At 50.2% G+C, this 19,467-nt stretch overlaps 1 protein-coding gene across 13 annotated transcripts in view; it reads left to right on the top strand.

Annotated features, from left to right (window-relative positions):
• Window positions 1–19,467, top strand: part of SLC25A22 (solute carrier family 25 member 22) — a 53,099-nt gene that overhangs the window by 25,991 nt on the left and 7,641 nt on the right. For all 13 annotated transcript variants that reach the window (XR_008748722.1, XM_055813544.1, XM_055813540.1 and 10 more), the window contains exons 3-5: window positions 1,873–1,998; window positions 5,393–5,448; window positions 11,174–11,264. Coding sequence is in view for 12 of the 13 variants with exons in the window: in XM_055813544.1 (XP_055669519.1) it covers window positions 1,873–1,998; window positions 5,393–5,448; window positions 11,174–11,264 (273 nt within the window). In the remaining variant the exon portion in view is untranslated. The remainder of the gene's footprint in view (window positions 1–1,872; window positions 1,999–5,392; window positions 5,449–11,173; window positions 11,265–19,467) is intronic.

The following is a 19,467-nucleotide window of genomic DNA, read 5'->3' on the forward strand; positions in this document are numbered from 1 at the left end:
GGCTGATGTGATCCTGTCTTGAAACACTCTCCTTCCTGGTGGTGCCTCTGTCTTGGCATACTTTTATCTGGTCTCTAACCTCCTCGTTCCATGTGACTATGGGTTAAATAAGGAGAGAGCCATGCTATGAGGTTTACGGTTTGAAATTTTCCCATTTCCTGAGAACAAGTTGAGTGTAGGAGTTTGCAGGCAAATCTATTCCCTTCTTAGGCTGATGCAAAGATCCCCGAGGCAACAGAGTCTTGAGTTGGTGAGATCTTGCAGTCTGGCCATGTGCTGAGCTCACACGCTGATTTGAGCCTGTCTTCCTAATGTACTGTACTTGATTTAATCTCATCAGCACCGTCTGGTTTGGGGATGTGGGCTGAGCTCAGTCTGCCTGCCTATCCTTGGCACCTCTTCTTCCAGCTGTGCCACCCCTGGGGCTGCATGTGTGTGTCGTATTGGTGTGGGTATTGTGGAGGAAAGGGCTGTGGCTGCAGGAGAGTGGAGGCTGAAAGGACTCTCCTGGAGTGTCAAGTTTATGCTTAGCATTTGTGGGCAAAGGCTTTTATTTTTTTTCCTCATGCCTCTTTTGTCTGCTTCCCCCAGGGAAACCTCAAATTGAAACCCTGAGCCTCCGTATCCTGCCCGAAGCTGAGAGGCAGCTCTTTGCATGGCCACTTATTGATCCTCTCTGCAGTTGCCCCTTGATGCAGAGCACCCTGCAGTGCTTCTGGGGGGGGGCCGTGTTTGCAGAGCTTCACCCCACCATGCCGTGGCCAGCCTTGCCACTGCTGTTTCCAGTGGGTGATGCAGTCTGTGTCCCCGTCCAGAGCATCTTGTCACCTCGTGAGGCAGCATGCCCATTCCCTTGCGGGAAGACTGCCTCGCCGGCTCACCCAGCTGCAATCTAGGACTGCTGTCAGTTTAATATCCGACACATCTTGTGTTCAGGGAGCCATGTCCTGTGCGTTATTGGAGGCAGCTGACTCAAACAGGCTTCCTTTGTCTCTGTATATAGTGGTTTATCAAGCATATAAGTGCTGGACACTTTTCATAATAGAGTTTGCTGGGAATCCGTGTTTAGCTGATCTAGCTTTCACTCGGTGCCACTTGCAAGATTTCCCTGTGGGAACACAAAAGCGAGCTGAAAAAGCCCTGCGTTTTGGAAACACGTGCAGCCAGTCAGGTTTTAATTTCCCCAAGAGGTGTGAGCTCACGTCTTTACAGCTGCAGCCGTGCAGGCTGCCAGTCTAGTGGTTTTGCCAGGCTGTTGGTTTGTGTGTGTTCCCCTCACCCTGAGGGGGGGGTGTCTGGAAATGGTTTGTTTCATGAAGCTGCAGCCATCTGCTCTTTGCCCGTCAGCTGGGTGCTTCTGCTGGGCTCCTTCCCATGTGATGGTAGCAGCTGACATGTCGGAACGTCTCGGAGCATCTCCTTAGATGTGTACCTGACTGTGGTGCTGGGAAGCATTTGCCAGTAAACCTGTTGGCCTGGATGCCATCAGGTCCTGACTGATGTCCGTCCATGCGGTAGATGGTCCAGCACTCCGTCTTCTCTCCTCTAGGGACAACAGAAACCCTTGGGTCCTGGGGAACAGGGTTTTTCCTTGCTCTTAGTGAGTTGTGGCTTAGCTGTTTGGCTCCACTCCACTCATCAGCAGTTTGTGCTAAGGCTGTGTGCTGCTTTCCCCTCCTACTCTGCATGTAGAGCAAGGGCCAGGCTTTGCCTTGAGGCAGAGCTCCCTTCGTGCCAGTGGGCGGATAGCCTTGTCACACAGCGATGTGTTAACTCTGGTCATGTAAAAAAGCTCCATTCTTTCCTCTTTCTCTCCCCTGACGTTATCCCAGTGCTAAGATGTCTGTTTCTCTGCATCTCGTCCTCTTGCAGTTTACCTGCCAAGCTGATCAATGGAGGGATAGCTGGGCTGATCGGGGTCACCTGTGTATTTCCCATTGACCTGGCAAAAACTCGCCTGCAGAACCAGCAGAATGGCCAGCGGATGTACACCAGCATGTGAGTACTGCCTGCACGGGCAGCATCCCCTGGGGCTTCTGGCAGGGAGTCCTTCTGCTTTGTTACCGAATTTCTAGGAGCTGAGCTGTCCCCAGGAGAGCCATGGGACGGTCTTGAACCAAGCTGTGCGAGAGTGGATCGAGCAAATAAAGCAGCTATTCAGGCTGCTGAGCCCCACAGGTGACATCTCTGCAGAGGGCACGTCTGTTTGCATCGCTTGCTTGGGAGCAGCACGTTTGCTGCTGTCAAGGCTCAGGATCAAAACACAAGGTGCCCTGTTTGGTTCTCTGCTGGGCCACGATCAGGTGCCTGAGGGAATTTCTGCCTCTCTTCTGTTTCCATCACCCTCATATTGGAGGTCCTTCCTTTGCTGGGTCAGCTTTAAAAAGAGGGAGCAGTCGCATGTTCCCGTGCAGACCTTTTGAAGGATCACAGGCTGACACACGCTGTAGTTAACCCAGCAGTCCTATGTCCAAAAACAGGTGCTGCAGACTGTAGGAAAAGAAGGCATGAATATATCCAGCCTACCAAATTCACCTGGGATTTGTGTGGGATGCTGTGTACCTGCTATGGGAACGTGCACCACACTCGGCACAAGATGCTTTATCCTAGGAACCAGAGTCAGGTCTTAGTTTTCTGTAAGCAGTGGTGGCATTGAGGGGAGTAGGACTGATGATATGTGTCCTGTCCTGCCACTTTGTTCAGGAGTAGTGTTACTTGCTCCTCCACACCAATATTTTCCTCTTTCTTGCCCAGGAGAATTTGAGGCAGAGCGGGAACAGGAAGGAAATGCTTTGGATGTTGATGGTTTTAGTCGCCAGGCCTCCTTGCTCTAGCTGTGATGTGTAATTATGCGTCGAGCTCAGGCTGTAGGCGCTGGCGTGCCACAGCAGACTGGTGCTTCCCTTGACAGTTACATCGTCCTCTGCTCCCTGCACTGTTTGTGCACCCAGGCACGCTGGCAGGACACGGCCTGCAGTCTTGCCTTGCCTCTCCTTTTTGTTGTGTCCTGCTTCTGCCGCTGCTGCAGATTGCTTTTCCTCCCTAAGGATCACTTCTCCCCCAAACTGATATGTGACAGCAACAGGAGTTCGGGCAGGATGGAGGATTTGTAGGCTCCCCTTGGGAGTGCCTGCCAGGATGGCTCTTCTCTGGAGGGGAGCTCAGCAGGAGAGAGATTTTTAACCTCCAGCAGTCGAGTGCAGATCGGCTCTGTAGCCAGAAGTTGGTGTGGGATGAGGTGCCGTTAAGGAATGCACAGGATATACCTTGTATATTTGAGCTGGCTCCTCCTAAGAGTCTGCGGCACAGCCTGGACGTGGATGAGTAATGCCTGGAGGTGTTCCTCTGGCATTGGCAGCAGCTGTGGGAAAAGTGAGCTTGGGCTGGTGGGGATAAGCGAAAGGGTCTTTTGATGGCCAAGAAAGCAGCAGAGACAAGGAAGTAATGGAATAACACTTCCTGTAGATAATATCAGGCCATCCTGTGTCCTATCTAAGCAATCAAGGGAAAAAGCACTAAGAGGATGCTGTTACTATGGAGCATGTCTTCAGAGACAGCCTTATGTTAGCTAGGGGTTTGGGAGGGCTTGTCTGGGCTCCCCAGTTACAGGGGCTTATTTTTCGAGAAATACTGTATACCCATTGATACCAGATCTCCAAGATGTCTGCTGCACACCCAGGAAGGCAGCAAGTTCACTTAAAATGTTGGCTGTCTTGCTTTTAAGGCATCATGCCTTGCCTCTGCTTAGCTCGAGAGATCTTTGGCATCAGGGGAGCCTTTCCCTTGAAAGGGTGAAAGACAGCCCTGAGGGCTGGAGAGAGCTGGGCTTTTGGGCGTACTGTGGATGATTTTAGTTGGCTGTTGGCTTCCCTTTTCCAGGGAGAGAAGGGAGCTGGGCTTGGCCTTAGCTCCGCCTGGCTCTGCTGCAGCTTGAGGGGCCGATGTGCGAGCCTTACGGTGAGGCAGCGGGGCTGTGAGAGCGTGGGGGGGAGCAGCTCTTCCCGCTCCCCTCTGCCGTGGCTCCTTCGAAGCAGCACCGCTGGCTCGGAGGAAAGGCATTTTCCCCAGTATTGGGGTGGAAAGGCTTGATGGGGGGGATGGGGCAAAGGTACCCTGAGATTCCTGAGGCTTGCGAATGAGTTGCTGGGGCTGCTGCCAAGAATGCCATGGGTGTGTGTAAACTGTGGGAGCTGGGGTGGGGACTGTGAAAGATGAGGTCCCAAAGGATGTGGGGAGCCCCAGCAGAGAGGGGAAACTTGTTGCCATGATGGGCAGCAATGCAAGATGGGCTCTTCACAAATAATGCAGGGCACTCTGGAACAGCCTTGACCCAAGTAGAGCAATAAAGCCCTCGAGGGAATTCTGTATTTCCATCTCTCCCACCTCAGCACTACTGCAGAGTGGAGATGAAGTTTACTTCTTGTGTTGCCAAATGTCTTTGGAAATGTATTCTTGTTTTCATCAGCTACACTTCCCTTACTACTACATAAAAGGGCCTTTTGTTCCTTAATTGTGCACACAGGCGTGCCCCTTCCCCTATGGCACAGGAAATACCTGTCCCTTCCCAAAGACCCCAAAACAACCTTCAGCCGTCGCCCCTGCTCCACGCAGCCGTGGTCCGGAGCGGGAAGCTGCCGGGGTCCTGCTCTGCCTTCCTGAACTGCACCTCTGAATTTGTTAGGTGTGTGCCTGTGCCTTCAGAAGGCTTTGAGCCATTCCAGTGCTCTGCATACTTTTCCCATTTGCAGTAAATGTAGCTGAAACAAAGAAACCGACAGTTTTCCCCTCGGAGCGGGCACCCCCCCAGCACCCTGCTGCGCTCTCCCCAGGCGAGAGCCTGCGTGCTCCCTGCCTGCCGTGGGACCCCATGTGTTAAAAGCAAGTGCTTTAATCTGCGTGGGAGGTCACAGATGACTGAGAGTTAAGGTCATCTAGCCTTGGTGTGCCTTGTGTTAAATTTCACGGAGTGAGTCAAGCAAGTCAGCACTGGGGGTTTTGGCCCCCCTTATTTCCCTTCCACAGCCGGATTTAAAAACATGTGCACGGGGATCAGCTTGTCGGAGCTTCTGGTGTGCGTTTGCCACAGGGGACCCTGGATAAACAGCCCTCGGGGTGACGCTTTTCCCTTTTGTGTTTCTGGAAAGCAGCCAGCGCGTGCGGGGTGAGCCGGGGGGTGGGTTTCAAAGCCCCTGTGAGTTGGGGGCTGGAATCGGACTCAGGCCTGAACAATGGTGCATTCGGTGCCTGACCAGGTTCCCTTCTCGGCTCAGGGTTTTGCTGACAGATCGTAAATGAAAACCACTCCAAGAGATTTGTTTTGGTTTTCTCTGCTCTCATCCACCTTTTGAGCTCCTGTGGTTTCTCTCTCTCTCTCTCTCTCTTTTGCTTGCAGGTCTGACTGCCTCATTAAAACGATTCGGTCGGAAGGCTACTTTGGCATGTACAGAGGTAAGTAATGCTGAGTCAGGCACGGCACAGCTTTTGCGTTGGAAGCACTGGTGCGTAAGTGGGAGGAAAAGCCCGTATTCTCTGGCTTAAAGAGCAGTAGCCTAGCAATATCCTTAGATGTTGAAAGGTGCAGCTGTTTCTGAAAATAAACTCCACGCCAAGTATCTGCTCAGCTATCTACCACTGAGGGCTTGAGTCCTCCCCTTGGCTGTTTTGCTGTAAAACCTCATCGTTTACTGAAGTTCATCTTTACTAGCAGTTTAAGCAAAGCTGCTGGACTTTGTTTCAGGACTGTGTGTATGTGTTTCCCAGCTTGGGCATGGTAACTGTTGTCAGACGGGCAGCAGCAAACCTCTTGAAGTGTCTTACTTTGTGCTTGATGATTGAATTTATGTCAAAGCCCACCATCAATGCGGTCAAGCCAGCCGTCCCATCTAGTTGGTAGCTTGTCTCCAAAACCAGCTGCCTCTCAAGCACACCCGAGTACTTTGTTCAAGAATTAAGGCAAGCTGCAATTAAAAAAAAAAAATATTAAGAATAACATGATTCCAGAAAAAAATTCTCTTGTGGTAGTAAGAAAATCAGAGGTTGGTTCATGTTGGAGCTTCAGCTGTTTGGTCTTGTGTGCTAACCTGCTAGAAATCTCCTGGCTCCTTGGCTGAGGCTGTCTGTTGCAGCAGTGAATTCCTCAGTTGATATTTTACCTTTTCTAGTTTAAATGCAATATCCTTGAATTTTTTTTAAAGATTTTGAGGAGAGAAGAACGGCGGGCCGAACTCTGGCTTGACTGATAGGTATTCCACATTTTCCTCTCCTTCTTGGCTTTCAACACAGTCCAGCCGGCTTAGCTGGCAGTGAACCCTGGTTCATTTTATATACTGGTATTCAATCGCCTGAATACGCAGGTTTTATCTCTGAGGTGTTCAGATAGCATTCTTTGTGGCACTCTTTACTGATAAAGCCGGATTAAAGTACTGCTGTGATTGAGTCCTTGCTCTTTGTTTTTTCAAGCCAGAGTCCGGAGATGCTGGTGCCTTGCTGTTGTCCCAGAGCTCCCAAGGAAGCCAGGGGCTTCTGCCAGCCCTGGGAGCGGTGCTGGCTGTTGGGGCAGTGCCTCTTGCCCAACTCCCTGGTGGGCGTTTCGGGGGAGTGCGGTGGATGCCGGGGATGGATTGGCTGCTTTGCAGTAGCTTTCCTGGGAGCAGGCAACAAGACAAATAACCCTGAGGCAAGCTCCATCTTCGTTGCTAGCAGTGGCGTGTTCCCCCTTGATTTTTCCCAGAAGCTGGCTGCTTCTGTGTTCCTAGCCAGGAGTGGAGCCTGCATTAACTTTGGCTATAAAATATGCAGTGGCAGGCTGCTCGCTGGGGAGTGGAAGGAAGAAGCTGTTCCTGGAAACTTAGAGGGAAGACTGTAGGATCCATCAGGACTTTTGGGAGAGACGGCTCAGTCCTGTAAGGTGTAGGGTGATAGAGGGGATGTGCATCTTCAGGCCACTTTTCACTCCTAAGCAGAAATCTCAAAGGGTGCAGAGGGTTTTGCATAGCTCTTGCTTTTCCCTGCCATAATGAATCTGGTCGGCATCGTCCATGTCCCACTAACTTTGTACCCACTCTGTTCAGGGAGCTGATAGAGGCTTGAATTTATTTGTCACTGCTGACTGTTACATGGGGAGCTGGGTTTGGGAGGGCTTTTGTGAATAGCTCCATCTCCTTCCAGAAATTCATAGATACTTCAGCGTGGCCAGGGTGCAAAGGTGGGTCCTCCAAGTACGGCAGTCCTGGTCTGTGTGCCTCAGTTCTGTGAGATGACGTTAGCCCCCCTTCTATCTCTCTCTTGGGGAGAGCTTGAGCAGGTAAAAAAATCCAGGATTTGTGAAGAATGTGGGTACTTCTATGGGAAGAAGGTAAAAAGACTGCTTAGCCCTGCAGATAGGGGAGGATGAAAATCAGATGATGGGATTGGTTCCTGCTCCCTCCATCTGTCCCAGTTTCCCAGCAGAAGTTGCTGTATGACTCACAAGGTCTTATTTTCATCCTTTAAACTGAAATGGGGAGGATTATATGTAAATGAGCTGAAGTGGCAGCTGCTGTGCCCCATGGAGGAGTCACAAGTGCAGCAGTGGTCCCTGCAGGGCACTTGGCCTCTGTCAGAGGACAGGACAGGTCTGCTTGGGCACAGCCGTTCCCACTGTGCGACTTCAGGGCTCCTTCACGTGGGACTCGAAGCTCCTCGGTGCGGACAGGAGAGAGGCCTGAGCTTGTAGGATGCGTTTCTGCAAATCATTTCTTAAGGGCTGCGTGTGGGCAGACAGTCCTTGCTCTGTATGAGTAGCCCATGGCGAGTCGTGTGATGCATGAGGCAATCCCAGCATTTCTCTCAAGTTCTTCCCCCAGCGTTACGGGGATTCTGAGGCTTGTTTGGGGGGGGGGAAGAATGGGAGGTTTTTTCTCCTGTTCTTTTTCTGGAACGTTAGGTAACCTCAAAGCTGTGTGGTGGTGTCTAGTGCTGTCTGTGCTCAAGGGATGACTGTTCTGCCTTCAGATGTGATGCCAAGGGGATGAATCCACGGTGCCCGTGGGCTCCTGGACCACGCGGGTGCCAGTGAAAGCGGACCTTGGAGAGGGGCTCTCTCTTCTCCCTGCTGCAGTCCATCCAGAAGCCACCTACAGCTCTCAGCATGTGTCCTGGGAGGTGCCGCTGCTGTTTGTAGGCCAGCTGTTCAGCCCAGCTGGCAAAAGCTGAAGGCCTTGATAAGTCAGGGAAATGCCCTTTGCTGTGGGTGACGTTTGGAGGATAGCTGCAGCTGAGCTACACTAGCGTGGCAGCTTTCCCTGGCCTCTGCTAATAATACCTCCCACGTGCACCAGTGCTGCACTGGGAATAGCTCGATCCCCATTATGTAGGTTGCTGATGGTATATAAGGGCTTCTATGAGAAATGTGTCTTAATAACAAACCCCAAGGCTTGGTGAGAAGAGGGCATTTGTAAGTTCAGTTGGCAAACAACTGGTTTTGCCTCCACTCGATTTCGTTCTTCATAGTGCTTCTATACTTCTTTTCAAAATAATTTCTATTTGTTAATGATTGCAATTTATTTTTGCACTTTGTTTGTCTGTCACTGCTTTTGGTACATGTAGTGTTGCCTGTAGGCCAAGGTTAGCTTTAATTACGGAGATAGTCATTGGCATAGCTAGAACTGAAGAGCTATGAGATTTTGTAAAAAGGTAGAAAACGCCGTGGAAAGCATACAGCCAGCAGCTGAAGTATCTGATTTCTCCTCCTCCAGTGAATTGAAGCTGTTATGGATTATTGAGGACAGGGATTATCCACTCTCTGCTAAGCAGCTTTACTGAAAATATCCAAAGATGGAGGAGAAAACCCAGGTTCATTAACTTTTCTCTGTATATTGTGTGGTTTTGCCCTCTACTTTATTTGCAGTTGAAGGAGAAATTGCTGTGAAAGCCTCTTGGTTCCTGGAGCATGTGGAAGCGTACTTTTTTGCTTACCTTTCTTGCTTGATGGTTTGGAATATTTTTTTTCTTTCTTTCAATTAACCCTTTGCACTCGTGTTAGAGCAGTGGGTTTATTCTTTTTTTTTCTTTCTCTGTTTTTCCAATGAAATGGTTATTCATGCTGCGTGTCAGTAATGTACAGTTGGTTTACTTTCTAGGCATTAGGAGTGAGGTTGAAATTGTCTTCAAGCTGGCACTCAAGGAAACACTTTTACAAGTAGCCACTTCCACTTAAAAATCAGGCTGGGTGGATTTGCTTTGTAGATCCTGATATGATTGATGCTAAAAGGTGGAGGCAGAGCGTGAGGGTCGTGTCTGTGTGGCTTCTCATCACATGGAAGAGCTGTGGCAGGGGGACATGATGTGCAGGAACATCGGGCTGAAGCAGCGCAATCACTGGTATGCTTCAAAGTTTGCAAAAAGCCAGGAGTGTGAGAGAGCTGCCCTGCTCCATGCTAGTCAGTGTGGCTCCTGCAGATGGGGATGACATTTGTTGCGTGTCATGGCCAGTGTGGAATGAATGCATTGGCTTAGCTTGCTACGAGGTGGTGTTCCTCTGTATTTTCTGCAAAATCTCTGAACGTGACAGTCAGAAGGGGGGAAGAAGTGCTGGGCTTCCCAGCCCTGCCCAGCAAAGGCTGTCTGTTTCTGTCTCCTTGCTGTGATTTCCTGCACGATGGAGATGTGTCCTCTGAGCAGAGCATGTGGAGCCAAGGACTCCTGTGCCCTGGTCCCGGTTGTACTGGTCTCAGTTTCAACTTTCCTTCCTAGTCTGAGGAAAGTCCTGCTAAACCTATGTCTTTCCATGTCTAATTTAGGAGTTCTTTGTTAATTTTTAGAGAGAGCAGAGTCCATCCTGAGGAACAGAGAACTGAATTGTTTTTCTTTTGTGTGTTGAGCCCTTATAGCTCCTGTCAGCTTGTGTTCAAACCTCCTGAAAAATGAACCCTGCCAGGTCTTGAGAGCCTAGTGGGAGTGCAGGCTTCTCTGTCTGCTTCTCTTTGGAAAATGGAGCGTTGGAACAAGTTGTTTAAATCTCTACAGCAAGCATAAATGCAAAAGGTATACCCTAGTATTTGTGTTTGTCCTTGCAAAGGTGTTCACAGGCCGTTAGCAAGTCTCAAGCAAAGGTCCTCTGGAGGGCTTGGCGCTCGGTATGCTTCAGTGCAGGCAGGGAGAGCTTGTGGTCATCCACCAGAGGACTTTGAGCCGTAAGATTTAAAGGGAGGAGAACATTCTGGAGCGCTAATCTAATGGTGCAAACCCCAGTATGCTCAGAAGGGACTGGCCCTCCCCTCACCCCGTGTCCCCCAGGGCAGCTTGAAAGCTGCTTCCCAGCCGCTGCTGCGTTGCACTAATGCGGCGTCGGTGCCCCCCAGCAGCTGGCCAGGCCATGCAGACCTTTCATTGTTGCAGGCACAATGCAGGGATTTGCTGGTTGTTGCCCCTGACAAAAGGCCTCTCCAGCGCGTGGTGGGGGAGCCAAGGCTTGTTTACACCCCAGGTCCCCCAGCAAGCCTTGTCATGGTGCTGGGAGGGGGATCTCTGCGTGCTGCAGCTTGTGGGGGACAAAAAGCCACTTCAGTTGGCTGCTCTGAGGGTGACACCCAGTGGTGACACACGAGGGAAGCCGCTTGACAATCCCAGGGGTGGCCTCGAGCTGGGTGACTTCTGCGAGGGTGAGCCAGTTGCCTTCAGGCAGCCTCCAGGTCTTCCAAGGACTCTGCCTTTTCTGGGCTGCCTGGGAAGCAAGCTGCTCTCTTTGGGGGTGGGGGGGGACAGGGACACTGGCAAGAAGGCGGGGCGGGGGTCTTTTGCTTCTCAGCATCACGAAATATTTGCAAAGGAGTTGGGACTGGTTATTAATCTAACTTGTACTCCTTTCTTGAAGGTCTGGTCTGCATCTTTCTGGATTCATAGGAATGTGTCCTTGGATGAGAGAAGAGGATGCATGTATACGTGGAGGGAGTAGTAGCAAAGCTAAAGAAATTATAAAAAGCATTGCAAATGGAGTAGAAACACATCGGGGGGTGGTGAAAACCCCCACGGTGCTGGGTGGTATTTCACGTTTCTAAACCCTTTTGGTGCATTGGGAGCTCTCCTTCATCAGTCCTTGGTTTTGAGCAGGATTTACAGCACATTCCTGAAAGACCCGGTCAACAGCGCCTTTGTTCTCATTCTCCAATGGCCCTTTCCTCTTTTCCTTGCCCAGGGGCTGCGGTGAACCTGACTCTAGTGACGCCAGAAAAGGCTATCAAACTGGCAGCCAACGACTTCTTCCGGCATCATCTCTCCAAAGATGGGTGAGTAGGGGGTGCAGGAGGGGCGCAGACTTTTCACATTCAACTTACAAGACAAAAGCTCCTTGGAGAAGTCTGGGGTGACATCGGGGCAAAGGTGGAATGGGGTGATGTGACGACTGAAATACAAGTTGCCCTTCAGCGGCTCAGCCGGTGATTACATTTGGGCTAAGGATGTAATGTCTAAAACGGGAAGTGAAAAGCACTCCACTGAATGACTGCTTTTTATTCAAGCTTCTAAAAATAGCCCCAGATCGAAGCCAAGGTTAGCAGATCCAGAATTTGTAGGCAAAATATTTGAGAGGAACCCAATGGCACTGATCACTGCTGAAACAGCTGATGGGAGGACCCTTGTCCCAGCATCCTATTGGATGCCGTTACGCTCTTTCTGGCTTGAACAGATGGCAAGTCGAGTTCTGTAGACCCCAAACTTAGCATCCCTCTTGTCCTTGAAAAGGACCTGGCAGAGACGTGGTGGATCTGAATTGACAGAGGGCACTTGCAGCATTGCCCAGCAGCTGACCGGCAAATAAACGCTGAAGGAACAAAATTATCTTGTTTAGCTTGCGAGTGGAGGTTGGTTCATGTGAATTAAATGTGAGTAAAAGATGCTAGCTAAGCAGTTGAGAGGGGCTGGACCCTTAATATTTAATGCTGTTTTCACAAAGATATTTCCCTTGCAATTTGGAGAACGCTTGTGTTTCCCTTCAGACAGAGACCTTTCTCCAGAGCCAGCCGGTGAAGGACGCTCTCTCCAGCCCTCAGTGACGGTAGTTAGAAAACAGCCTGCTTGGGGCATGATCCTGACTCTTCCCATCAGCAGTGATGGGGTGGAGCCTCACGGAAAATGCAAAGCTCTGCCATAATTACTTGATTGAACAACTTCCCATAACGTAACACACCACATCAGTCTCGGCTGCTGGAGATCAGTGGCCCAACAACTTCAGTGGAGGCTGTGGACCGACACAGGTTTAGGATCTAGTTTTTTCACGTACCTAATTTTTTCTGTTCTGGAGCCTTTCAAAAAAAGTAGCAGCTGACATACGTCTGTGTGACTCATCGGCTCGCAGCTGTTCGTGATTTTCTGTCTCTTCAAATGCTGTCTCCTGTGCTCTGCTCAGACGGTGGGAGGCAATGATGTCCTCATTGCTCCTTGCTCCTACGAAGTGGTGGGTCTGATCCTGATCCCAGCAGCAGCCAACGTGACAGGCCTTGGCGTGCCGCAGTGGACAGGAGCCCAGCTAGCTCTTTGCCACCGCCTACCAAGTGAGGGCCTAGTAGGTTGCACAGGGAGGGCCAAGCCTGTCACACCTTGTACCACCACTGAGAGAGCAGCCCATGGAAGAAATCGGAGCAGCATTGCAACGTATTTGGCCTTCTGTGAGCGCAATCGCTGCTGTGATGTTTCAACCATGACGTGCCTGTCACTAGGTGTCCTGCACCGTGAGAGGTGAAGGCTTCCTCACGGGACAAATGCGTGTGTCCTCCTGGTGCTGAGGCAGGCTATGAGCAGGTGTCTGGGTACATGGGGTGCAGCAGGGGTCTTCACCCAGACCTCCTCCAGTTTGGCTTCTGGGTTCCTGGCTGATCCACGCATGATGTGGATGACGTGCTCTGCTTGATTCAGAGTAAAGGAGCGAGGGAATTTTGCCAAGAATAAAAGACACCCTGTTCTCCTAAAACATACGTACCGATGGAACTGGCACTACAGGGACCTGGAGCAGGAGTGTGATACCACTCGGGTAGTAGGGAGCCTTTGTGTCTCATCACAATGCGTTTTCAACTCCTTTAGAGAAAAGAAAGGTTGGGCCACAGTTAGGTGACAAGAGCTAGGCAGCATGTGGCGTTGGGGTCACTCATCTCGTGCAACCACCGGGCAGGGCTTGGATGCCTGAAATCGTGTCAGCTCTGCTTGTGAGGCTAGCCAGCGTGACCTGAACAGAGGGGCAGAGCCTTGATACTGCTGTGGTAGGTGCTTTAAGGTGTTTCGAACTAGAAATGTCACTCCAAGATGTGATGCGAAAGAAACCGCCGTGCAGGTTGGCTGTGGCTGGTACAGGCTCTGAACCTGGGACCTGGCTGGAAGGTCTGGTGCGTGCTGTGCTGCGTGAGAAGCAGGGGCTGATGGAAAAGGCCGTGACGTTACCAGTTGGGATAAAGGACCCTTAGAAACTGCGGGGCAGCTGCATGTCACGGGATCCTTTTCCTTCATGCTAGGGAAACCCCAGGCCTGGGGATGGAGGATGTGACCTGCTGGAGGGGTTGTGCCTGGCTGTGCTGCAGTCATTGCATGCTGCCCTGCCTTTGGCAGTTCGCAGGCAAGTAGGAGTGATGGCGAGGGGCTCTTTCATGGAGTCCTGAAGCTCTGTGTCCCCAAGGGTTTGCCTTGCCCTCGCTCCCTCTTTCCAAGCTGTTTGTAGTCTGCAGGTTTTTCCCTTGAGATTCTTCTGTCCCTTCCTCCCCAGCTGTCTTTGTAAGACAGGGCAGGATTCCTGTGCTGGAATCCAAATGCCTCTCCTACTTGGAGCAAAACAGGGTGTGTAGCTGCTAGCACATCGCAAGGCTGGGCCACCTATTTCACAACTCCAGTCAGAGCCTAGATACAAACAACAAAATAGCCCGGGGTTAGAAAGGTGAAGATTCAAGCTGCCTGGCATGTCAGTGTGGTTTCATTTCTGGATATGGAATTGCAACAGTCAAGGTGTTACATGGTGTGAAGTGCAGCTGAGGGAGTTAAGCTCAGCATAAGGCTGGGGGCTGTTTTTTCATGGTAAGCCACCAAGAGCTTGCTTCAGCCCCACCAAAGTGCTTTTTGCACAAGCCCAACTATCTGCTGCTATACAGATGCTTAGGCCAGCATCCCAAAGGATGCTCTGGTGCCGTTCTGACTCAGAGCTGCAAAAGTCTTCTAGTCCTGTTTGACATTGAATGCCCTTGTTGCTAAGCTTCTAGCACTTGCTTGAAATGCGTTGCATGAATTGGAGATCCTTGTCCGTTAGGATGTGCGTGTTCCATCAGTGTTTGCTGATCCAAATGTGCTGAGTGGGTCCTCCGCATGCAAGGGGAAGAAGCATGCGTGGACCAGAGTTTGGCAAATCCAGCGTGACCCGAACCAGCCTCAAGTTACACAACAACTTTTAGTGTGCATTAATTTTTATTATTATTTTGAATCCTTTGAAAAATTTAGTGTTGAAACGAACTTCCTTTTAAACTGCTAAGAAAAAAAGTGGCATAAAGCCCATTTTCAAAAGGCCAGACTGAAAACAACGCCTGTCGTGTAGGAAGCTGCTGGCTGCAAATGGCTGGAAGAGTATTTTGGGGATGTATCACTGCAGGTTTGTGCTAGGCTCCTTTTTCCCTGGCCGTGCTCTTGGATGCTGCTGGAGGTGGGGTACTGGGGCAGCAGGACCTCACTTGGGACCTTGTCTCCTTGCTGGTGCGCCCATCTCCCTGAGGCTAGAGATGTCTGTTCCCGCAGCCCCCTCTACCCTGGAAGTAGCTTGGGGGGTGCATTCCTTCCCATAAAATTATTTTCCCCCTCCTTTTGGTGCAGGATGTGTGCTGACAGGCTAGGAGACTTGATTTCTGCTTCTTTGCCTGTTTCTATTGATGTTGTGACCGTTACAATAGCCTACTGCTGCAGCTGCTTCTTTCGTGAGGAGACAAAACTGCGTTGGTCCTCCCAAGCTGATTGGAAAGGAGGAAAACCAAGATAACGAAAAACCTGAATGGTACCCGGTGACCCTGGTTGAGAAAGGCAATAAGGGTCAGATATTGTCCTGTGACCATTTTGGCCCGAGGGTCTCTGCAGTTCCCAGGAGAAGTAGAAGAGGTGACCCACAGAAGAGTCTTCAGGCAGGTCCTTGTCCCTGTGGCACTCTGCTGGCTGGACCACGTGGCTGGGGAAGGCAGGACACGAGACAGAGGGGAAACTTCCAACCTTCAGGCTGCTGGAAGCAGATGGGATTTTTTTTATTTCTTCTGTATTTCTGAAGCTGGATGTGTTGAGACACCCATAATCTGTTAAAAAAGCAGCAGCTTCGTTGTCCAGAGCAGAGGATGTGAGAAGAGAAGTCGCTAGGGCTAAGTGAAGCACTTGAGTGTGAAACACTTGGCTACGAAGCTACAAAAGCAATTTAAATTGGTAGGACACCAGCATGCATTTAAAGTACATTGTTGATTTTTGGGTGCTCAGTGTGTGAGGCCTCTTTGACAAGTGGTAGTATTGCCTGCTTTTTATGTCCTTTTTGAATTTGGGTGTTAAACACTTCATAAAACCCAGTCCATTAAACACGAAACCTTATAGGACTTTTTAATCTCCAAAGTGTTAAGTGCCAGACAGCTGTTGTGTTTGGCGTGTGTTTGCCAGATTTTGTTGGGTTTTTTAGGTTCTTGCTTAAATACTTTGCTTTGGCTGCTGTGAAAAGTGTCCCACGGCTTCTTATAAAAGCAATTTCTTGCTCATAACTTGCTCATAAAAACTCTCCAGTGTCCCTGGATGAGTTTCCTGCTGGTCTTCTCCAAGGTGTGTTATTCCTTTCCATCTTTTGACCTCTTTAATCTTGACCTTCGTTTTGTTTGCTGTTCTGGAGCAAAGGCTGGCAATCTGCTGATTTTGCAGCTTGGATTCCTAGGAAGACTAGCACGATCGTGTTAATTGTGTCTTTGCTGATGCCAGCAAATTTTCTTGCTTTCCGCTTCCCCCCTGCCTTGTGGCTTTGCTCAGAGAAGACAAACAGCCAACTGTTATCCTGAGACAAGCAAGGCACTTTTCCTTCTTTCCCATGCAGGCGGGGAGACTGGAGCTTGTTCTCCATTGCCTTCCCAGATGATATGTCTCCCCAGGGCTCCTTCTTTCATCTGCTCCTCTTTCAGGCTCTCCTAAAATACCCAGACCATTTCTTCTGTGGCATCTGTTCAAGTAGCTGTTGCCCAGCCTGGTTGATCCTTGAGCTGCAGAGCGCTCGCAGGGTATAAAGCGAGGCTTTTGCTTTAGGAAGGAGGGATGCTGCTGCTGTTCCTGGTGCTGAGCTGCTGTGCCACATCACACATGCCGTGCTTTGGTCTTTCTCTGGGCAGGAGCCCTTGTGGGCCAAGGCAACCTCTCCTGTAGTTACCCACTTTAATGCAGATAACCTTCATCTGACCCACTGGGACTTGGCGGGGGGGGGGGAGGGAAAATCAGTTAAGAGCTGATAATCTCACTGTGCCTATTCAGGGATAGCTGTTTGGGGGGCAGGGGGGTGCTCTTTTATTTAGCACATAGAGGCTCAGGGAATTACAGTGGGCTGAAGTTGTAGACATCAAAGGTCGGCCAGAAGGTAAATGCCCTTCCAGTCGTACGTCTAGAGGGAGATAGAGGTGGGCTGTTTAATCACAGGATAACACCCGTGAGAGGGAGCATTGCCCTTGTCTCCATTCCAGGCATGCGTCTTGTGACAAAACGCAGGTTGTGTCCGTGTTCAATGTGCCCAGACATGTTCCCCTGTCCATTGTTCGCTTCCACAGACATTTGTATTGGAACAAAACGCTTGGAATCTCCTGCCAGGACAAGCCTGATGTAATGGGTGCAGGCGCAAAGTCACCTCCCTTGCTCTTGACTTAGTCCAAACATGCAACCATGAGGCAGGTTGTACCATACCTGGAATAACATCTGCCAGAGCAACATTCAATCTGGTGGCGTTACTTTGAGGTGGATTTGTCCCACATCAGCGCTTTGCTCTGCGTGTCTGAGGTGGCTTTTGAGCTGGCGCTAGCACTGAGAGGGAGCTTGGCACGGGAACTTTCTTCCTTTTAAAATTTCCCAGCATCGTAGCTCCGGCTTTTATGAAGTGTGGTTGCAATAGCTTGTTGTTCCCTCTTGGAAGGTCGGGGTTGGGTTAGGGGGACTGGCTGGCAGTGTGTGTGCGTGTCCCCATGTGGCTGTGGCAGATGGGTTGCCCTCCCTTTGGAGGTGTGTTGGGCCTCCAATCCGTAGCAAAAGCCCCATTTGGCAGTGGCTAATTCTCTCCGATTTTAACTCTTGGGGGAGCTTTCTACAATCTGTGGGGTTGACAGACCAGAGGCAGAGGTTATTTTATGAGTGAGGAGGGTGATGTCCAAGCTGGAGACAGTAGCTTCTTGGGTAGCAAATAGAAGCGTATGGCTTTGCGTGGATGTTCCCTTAGGTCAAAGATTTCCTATCGTTGGAAACGTTGTCACCCTTATTCCAGAACAGCTGGCTTTGGTCCCTGCCCAAGCTCAGTCAGCTCCTACACAGTCAAGATATTTCAGAAACTTGGAAAAAATCCTGCTCTGCTCCCATGTGACATCAATATACCAATGCTTTCAGAGCGCCTGTGAACTGATGCGTTGCTCTTGAAAAGCCCCCCCAAACCTCTAGTGCCTGCTTTTTGACTTTTTTTTTCCCAGCTCTAGTTTGAAACTCTGATTTAGATCAAGCATGAATCTTCTCCCCTTCCCAATTCGACATTGTTGTTTTGTCACAATTAATTGCATGTCAGTTGAGAGTGGAACAACTGATTTCTGCCAGAGCAGAATTTGGGGCTATTATGAGTATGTTATATTTAACACCCTCTTGCTGTGATAAAAGGTGGTTTCCGCATTTGCAGGACCAGATCCTTGCTGGTGTTGCAGCTTTTGAAGTTAATTGAGATGTGCCAGTTTTTAAACCACTGAGGATAAGGCCTGTGGCGCCTTAAATATTTAAACACCTTTGTCATCTAGAGATGAACCGTTTTCCAGCTCCTTTTATGTGCAGACTGCTGTTTTGCAAAGGGATTTTGACCCCTGTATGGCAAACTTTCCATCTCCTGACAAAAGATTTGCTTATCATAGGCTGTCTTTCTTTTTTCTTGGACTCCCCCCCAGTTCCCAGGATATGCAAACCAAAAGGTGAAAGCCCTTATTCTAGGTGTTTTTGATGTACCTGTTTGACATCTCCAAAATACGCCCATGCGCATAAATCCTTCTCTGGGTCACGCTGGCATAGCTCCGTGGAGTTCAATCAAGCCAGCCTGACTTTTGTTGGCTGGGATAATGGTCCATAGGTGAACATCTTTTGAACTGGCTGTCAGAGCGGTTGCCCTGGATGAAAGTCAGGAGACGTGCACTCCAGGGATGCTCCAGGGCTCTTGCTAAGGCGGGAGATGCTCTGCTGTGCCATAGAGAGGAACCGGCAGCCAGCTGCTTTGGGTGGTTTGCTTCCTCCCACGGCTGGGCTAGGGGTTGTGCAGGCTTGCTGCTGACAGTGTCCAGCTGCAGAGACTGGCCTGGTGCTGCAGGCTGCCCAGGAGGCACAAGTTGGCCACCTCCAGGTGTTGGTGCCAGGGGGAACCTCGGGAGCTGCACACCCTGATACCTGCATACCTCCAGGAGAGCTTGCTGTGCATGCTTCAGCACCTGTGTGTGTAACTGCAGGAGGGATCGTTCTGTGCAGCTTCTCATAATAGGGAAGGGGAGGCTGTGAAATGTTCTTCCCTTCAGCCTCCCAGAAAAGATCTATATTTAGTCACTGATAATCTCCGTTGTGGCTCTGTGCCTCTAATCCCCTGCTCCGGATTCCACCCTGGAGAAGATGAAAGGTGGAGCAATCGGCCTGACTGATGCGGTAGGCCAGCAGGATTACGGCACATCTCCCCTCCCTTTCCTATAGGATTGGCGTTGAAACTTCTTTGCTGGCTTGCAGTGCCACAGCTGTGCTGTGTTGTGTGCGTGTGAAACCCCCGGGAAGGGAGTATCCTGGTTTTGCCAGGGATGTCATTGTGGGACTGCCTTTGCCACGGTCTGGGAACTTGCCTTGAATAAGTTAACGTGAGGTAGTGCTATAGGAGCAGGGCTGGGGGGAGTAAAATTAGTACTTGTATTTAAAACAGGAGAGAAAAAAAAAAAGGAAAAAAAAAAAAGAGGAGGCTGTTTCCCTCTGTGTGACTTGTATATGCTGCTTCCCCCTCCCCCCCCCCTTTTAGAAAAGAGCAGGTCAGAGGCACTTTGTGGTTTTTTTAATCAAGTCAGTGTTTTCTGCTGACAAGGGGTGAGACATTTTACAGGGCAAAAACTCACCAGTTTGTGAAAATTGAGGCCTTCTGAGCATTTGCATCCTGAGTTCATCTTTTTAGTCTTAGCTGGGCTGTTTCATGGCTTTGGGGGGGAGGAAGCTTTGAAATGCTGCATTTTGTTACTCAAGAGCATGTCACTGATGGTCCCT

The sequence above is a fragment of the Falco peregrinus genome, chromosome 9, assembly GCF_023634155.1.
Source record: "Falco peregrinus isolate bFalPer1 chromosome 9, bFalPer1.pri, whole genome shotgun sequence".
Lineage (NCBI taxonomy): Eukaryota > Metazoa > Chordata > Aves > Falconiformes > Falconidae > Falco > Falco peregrinus.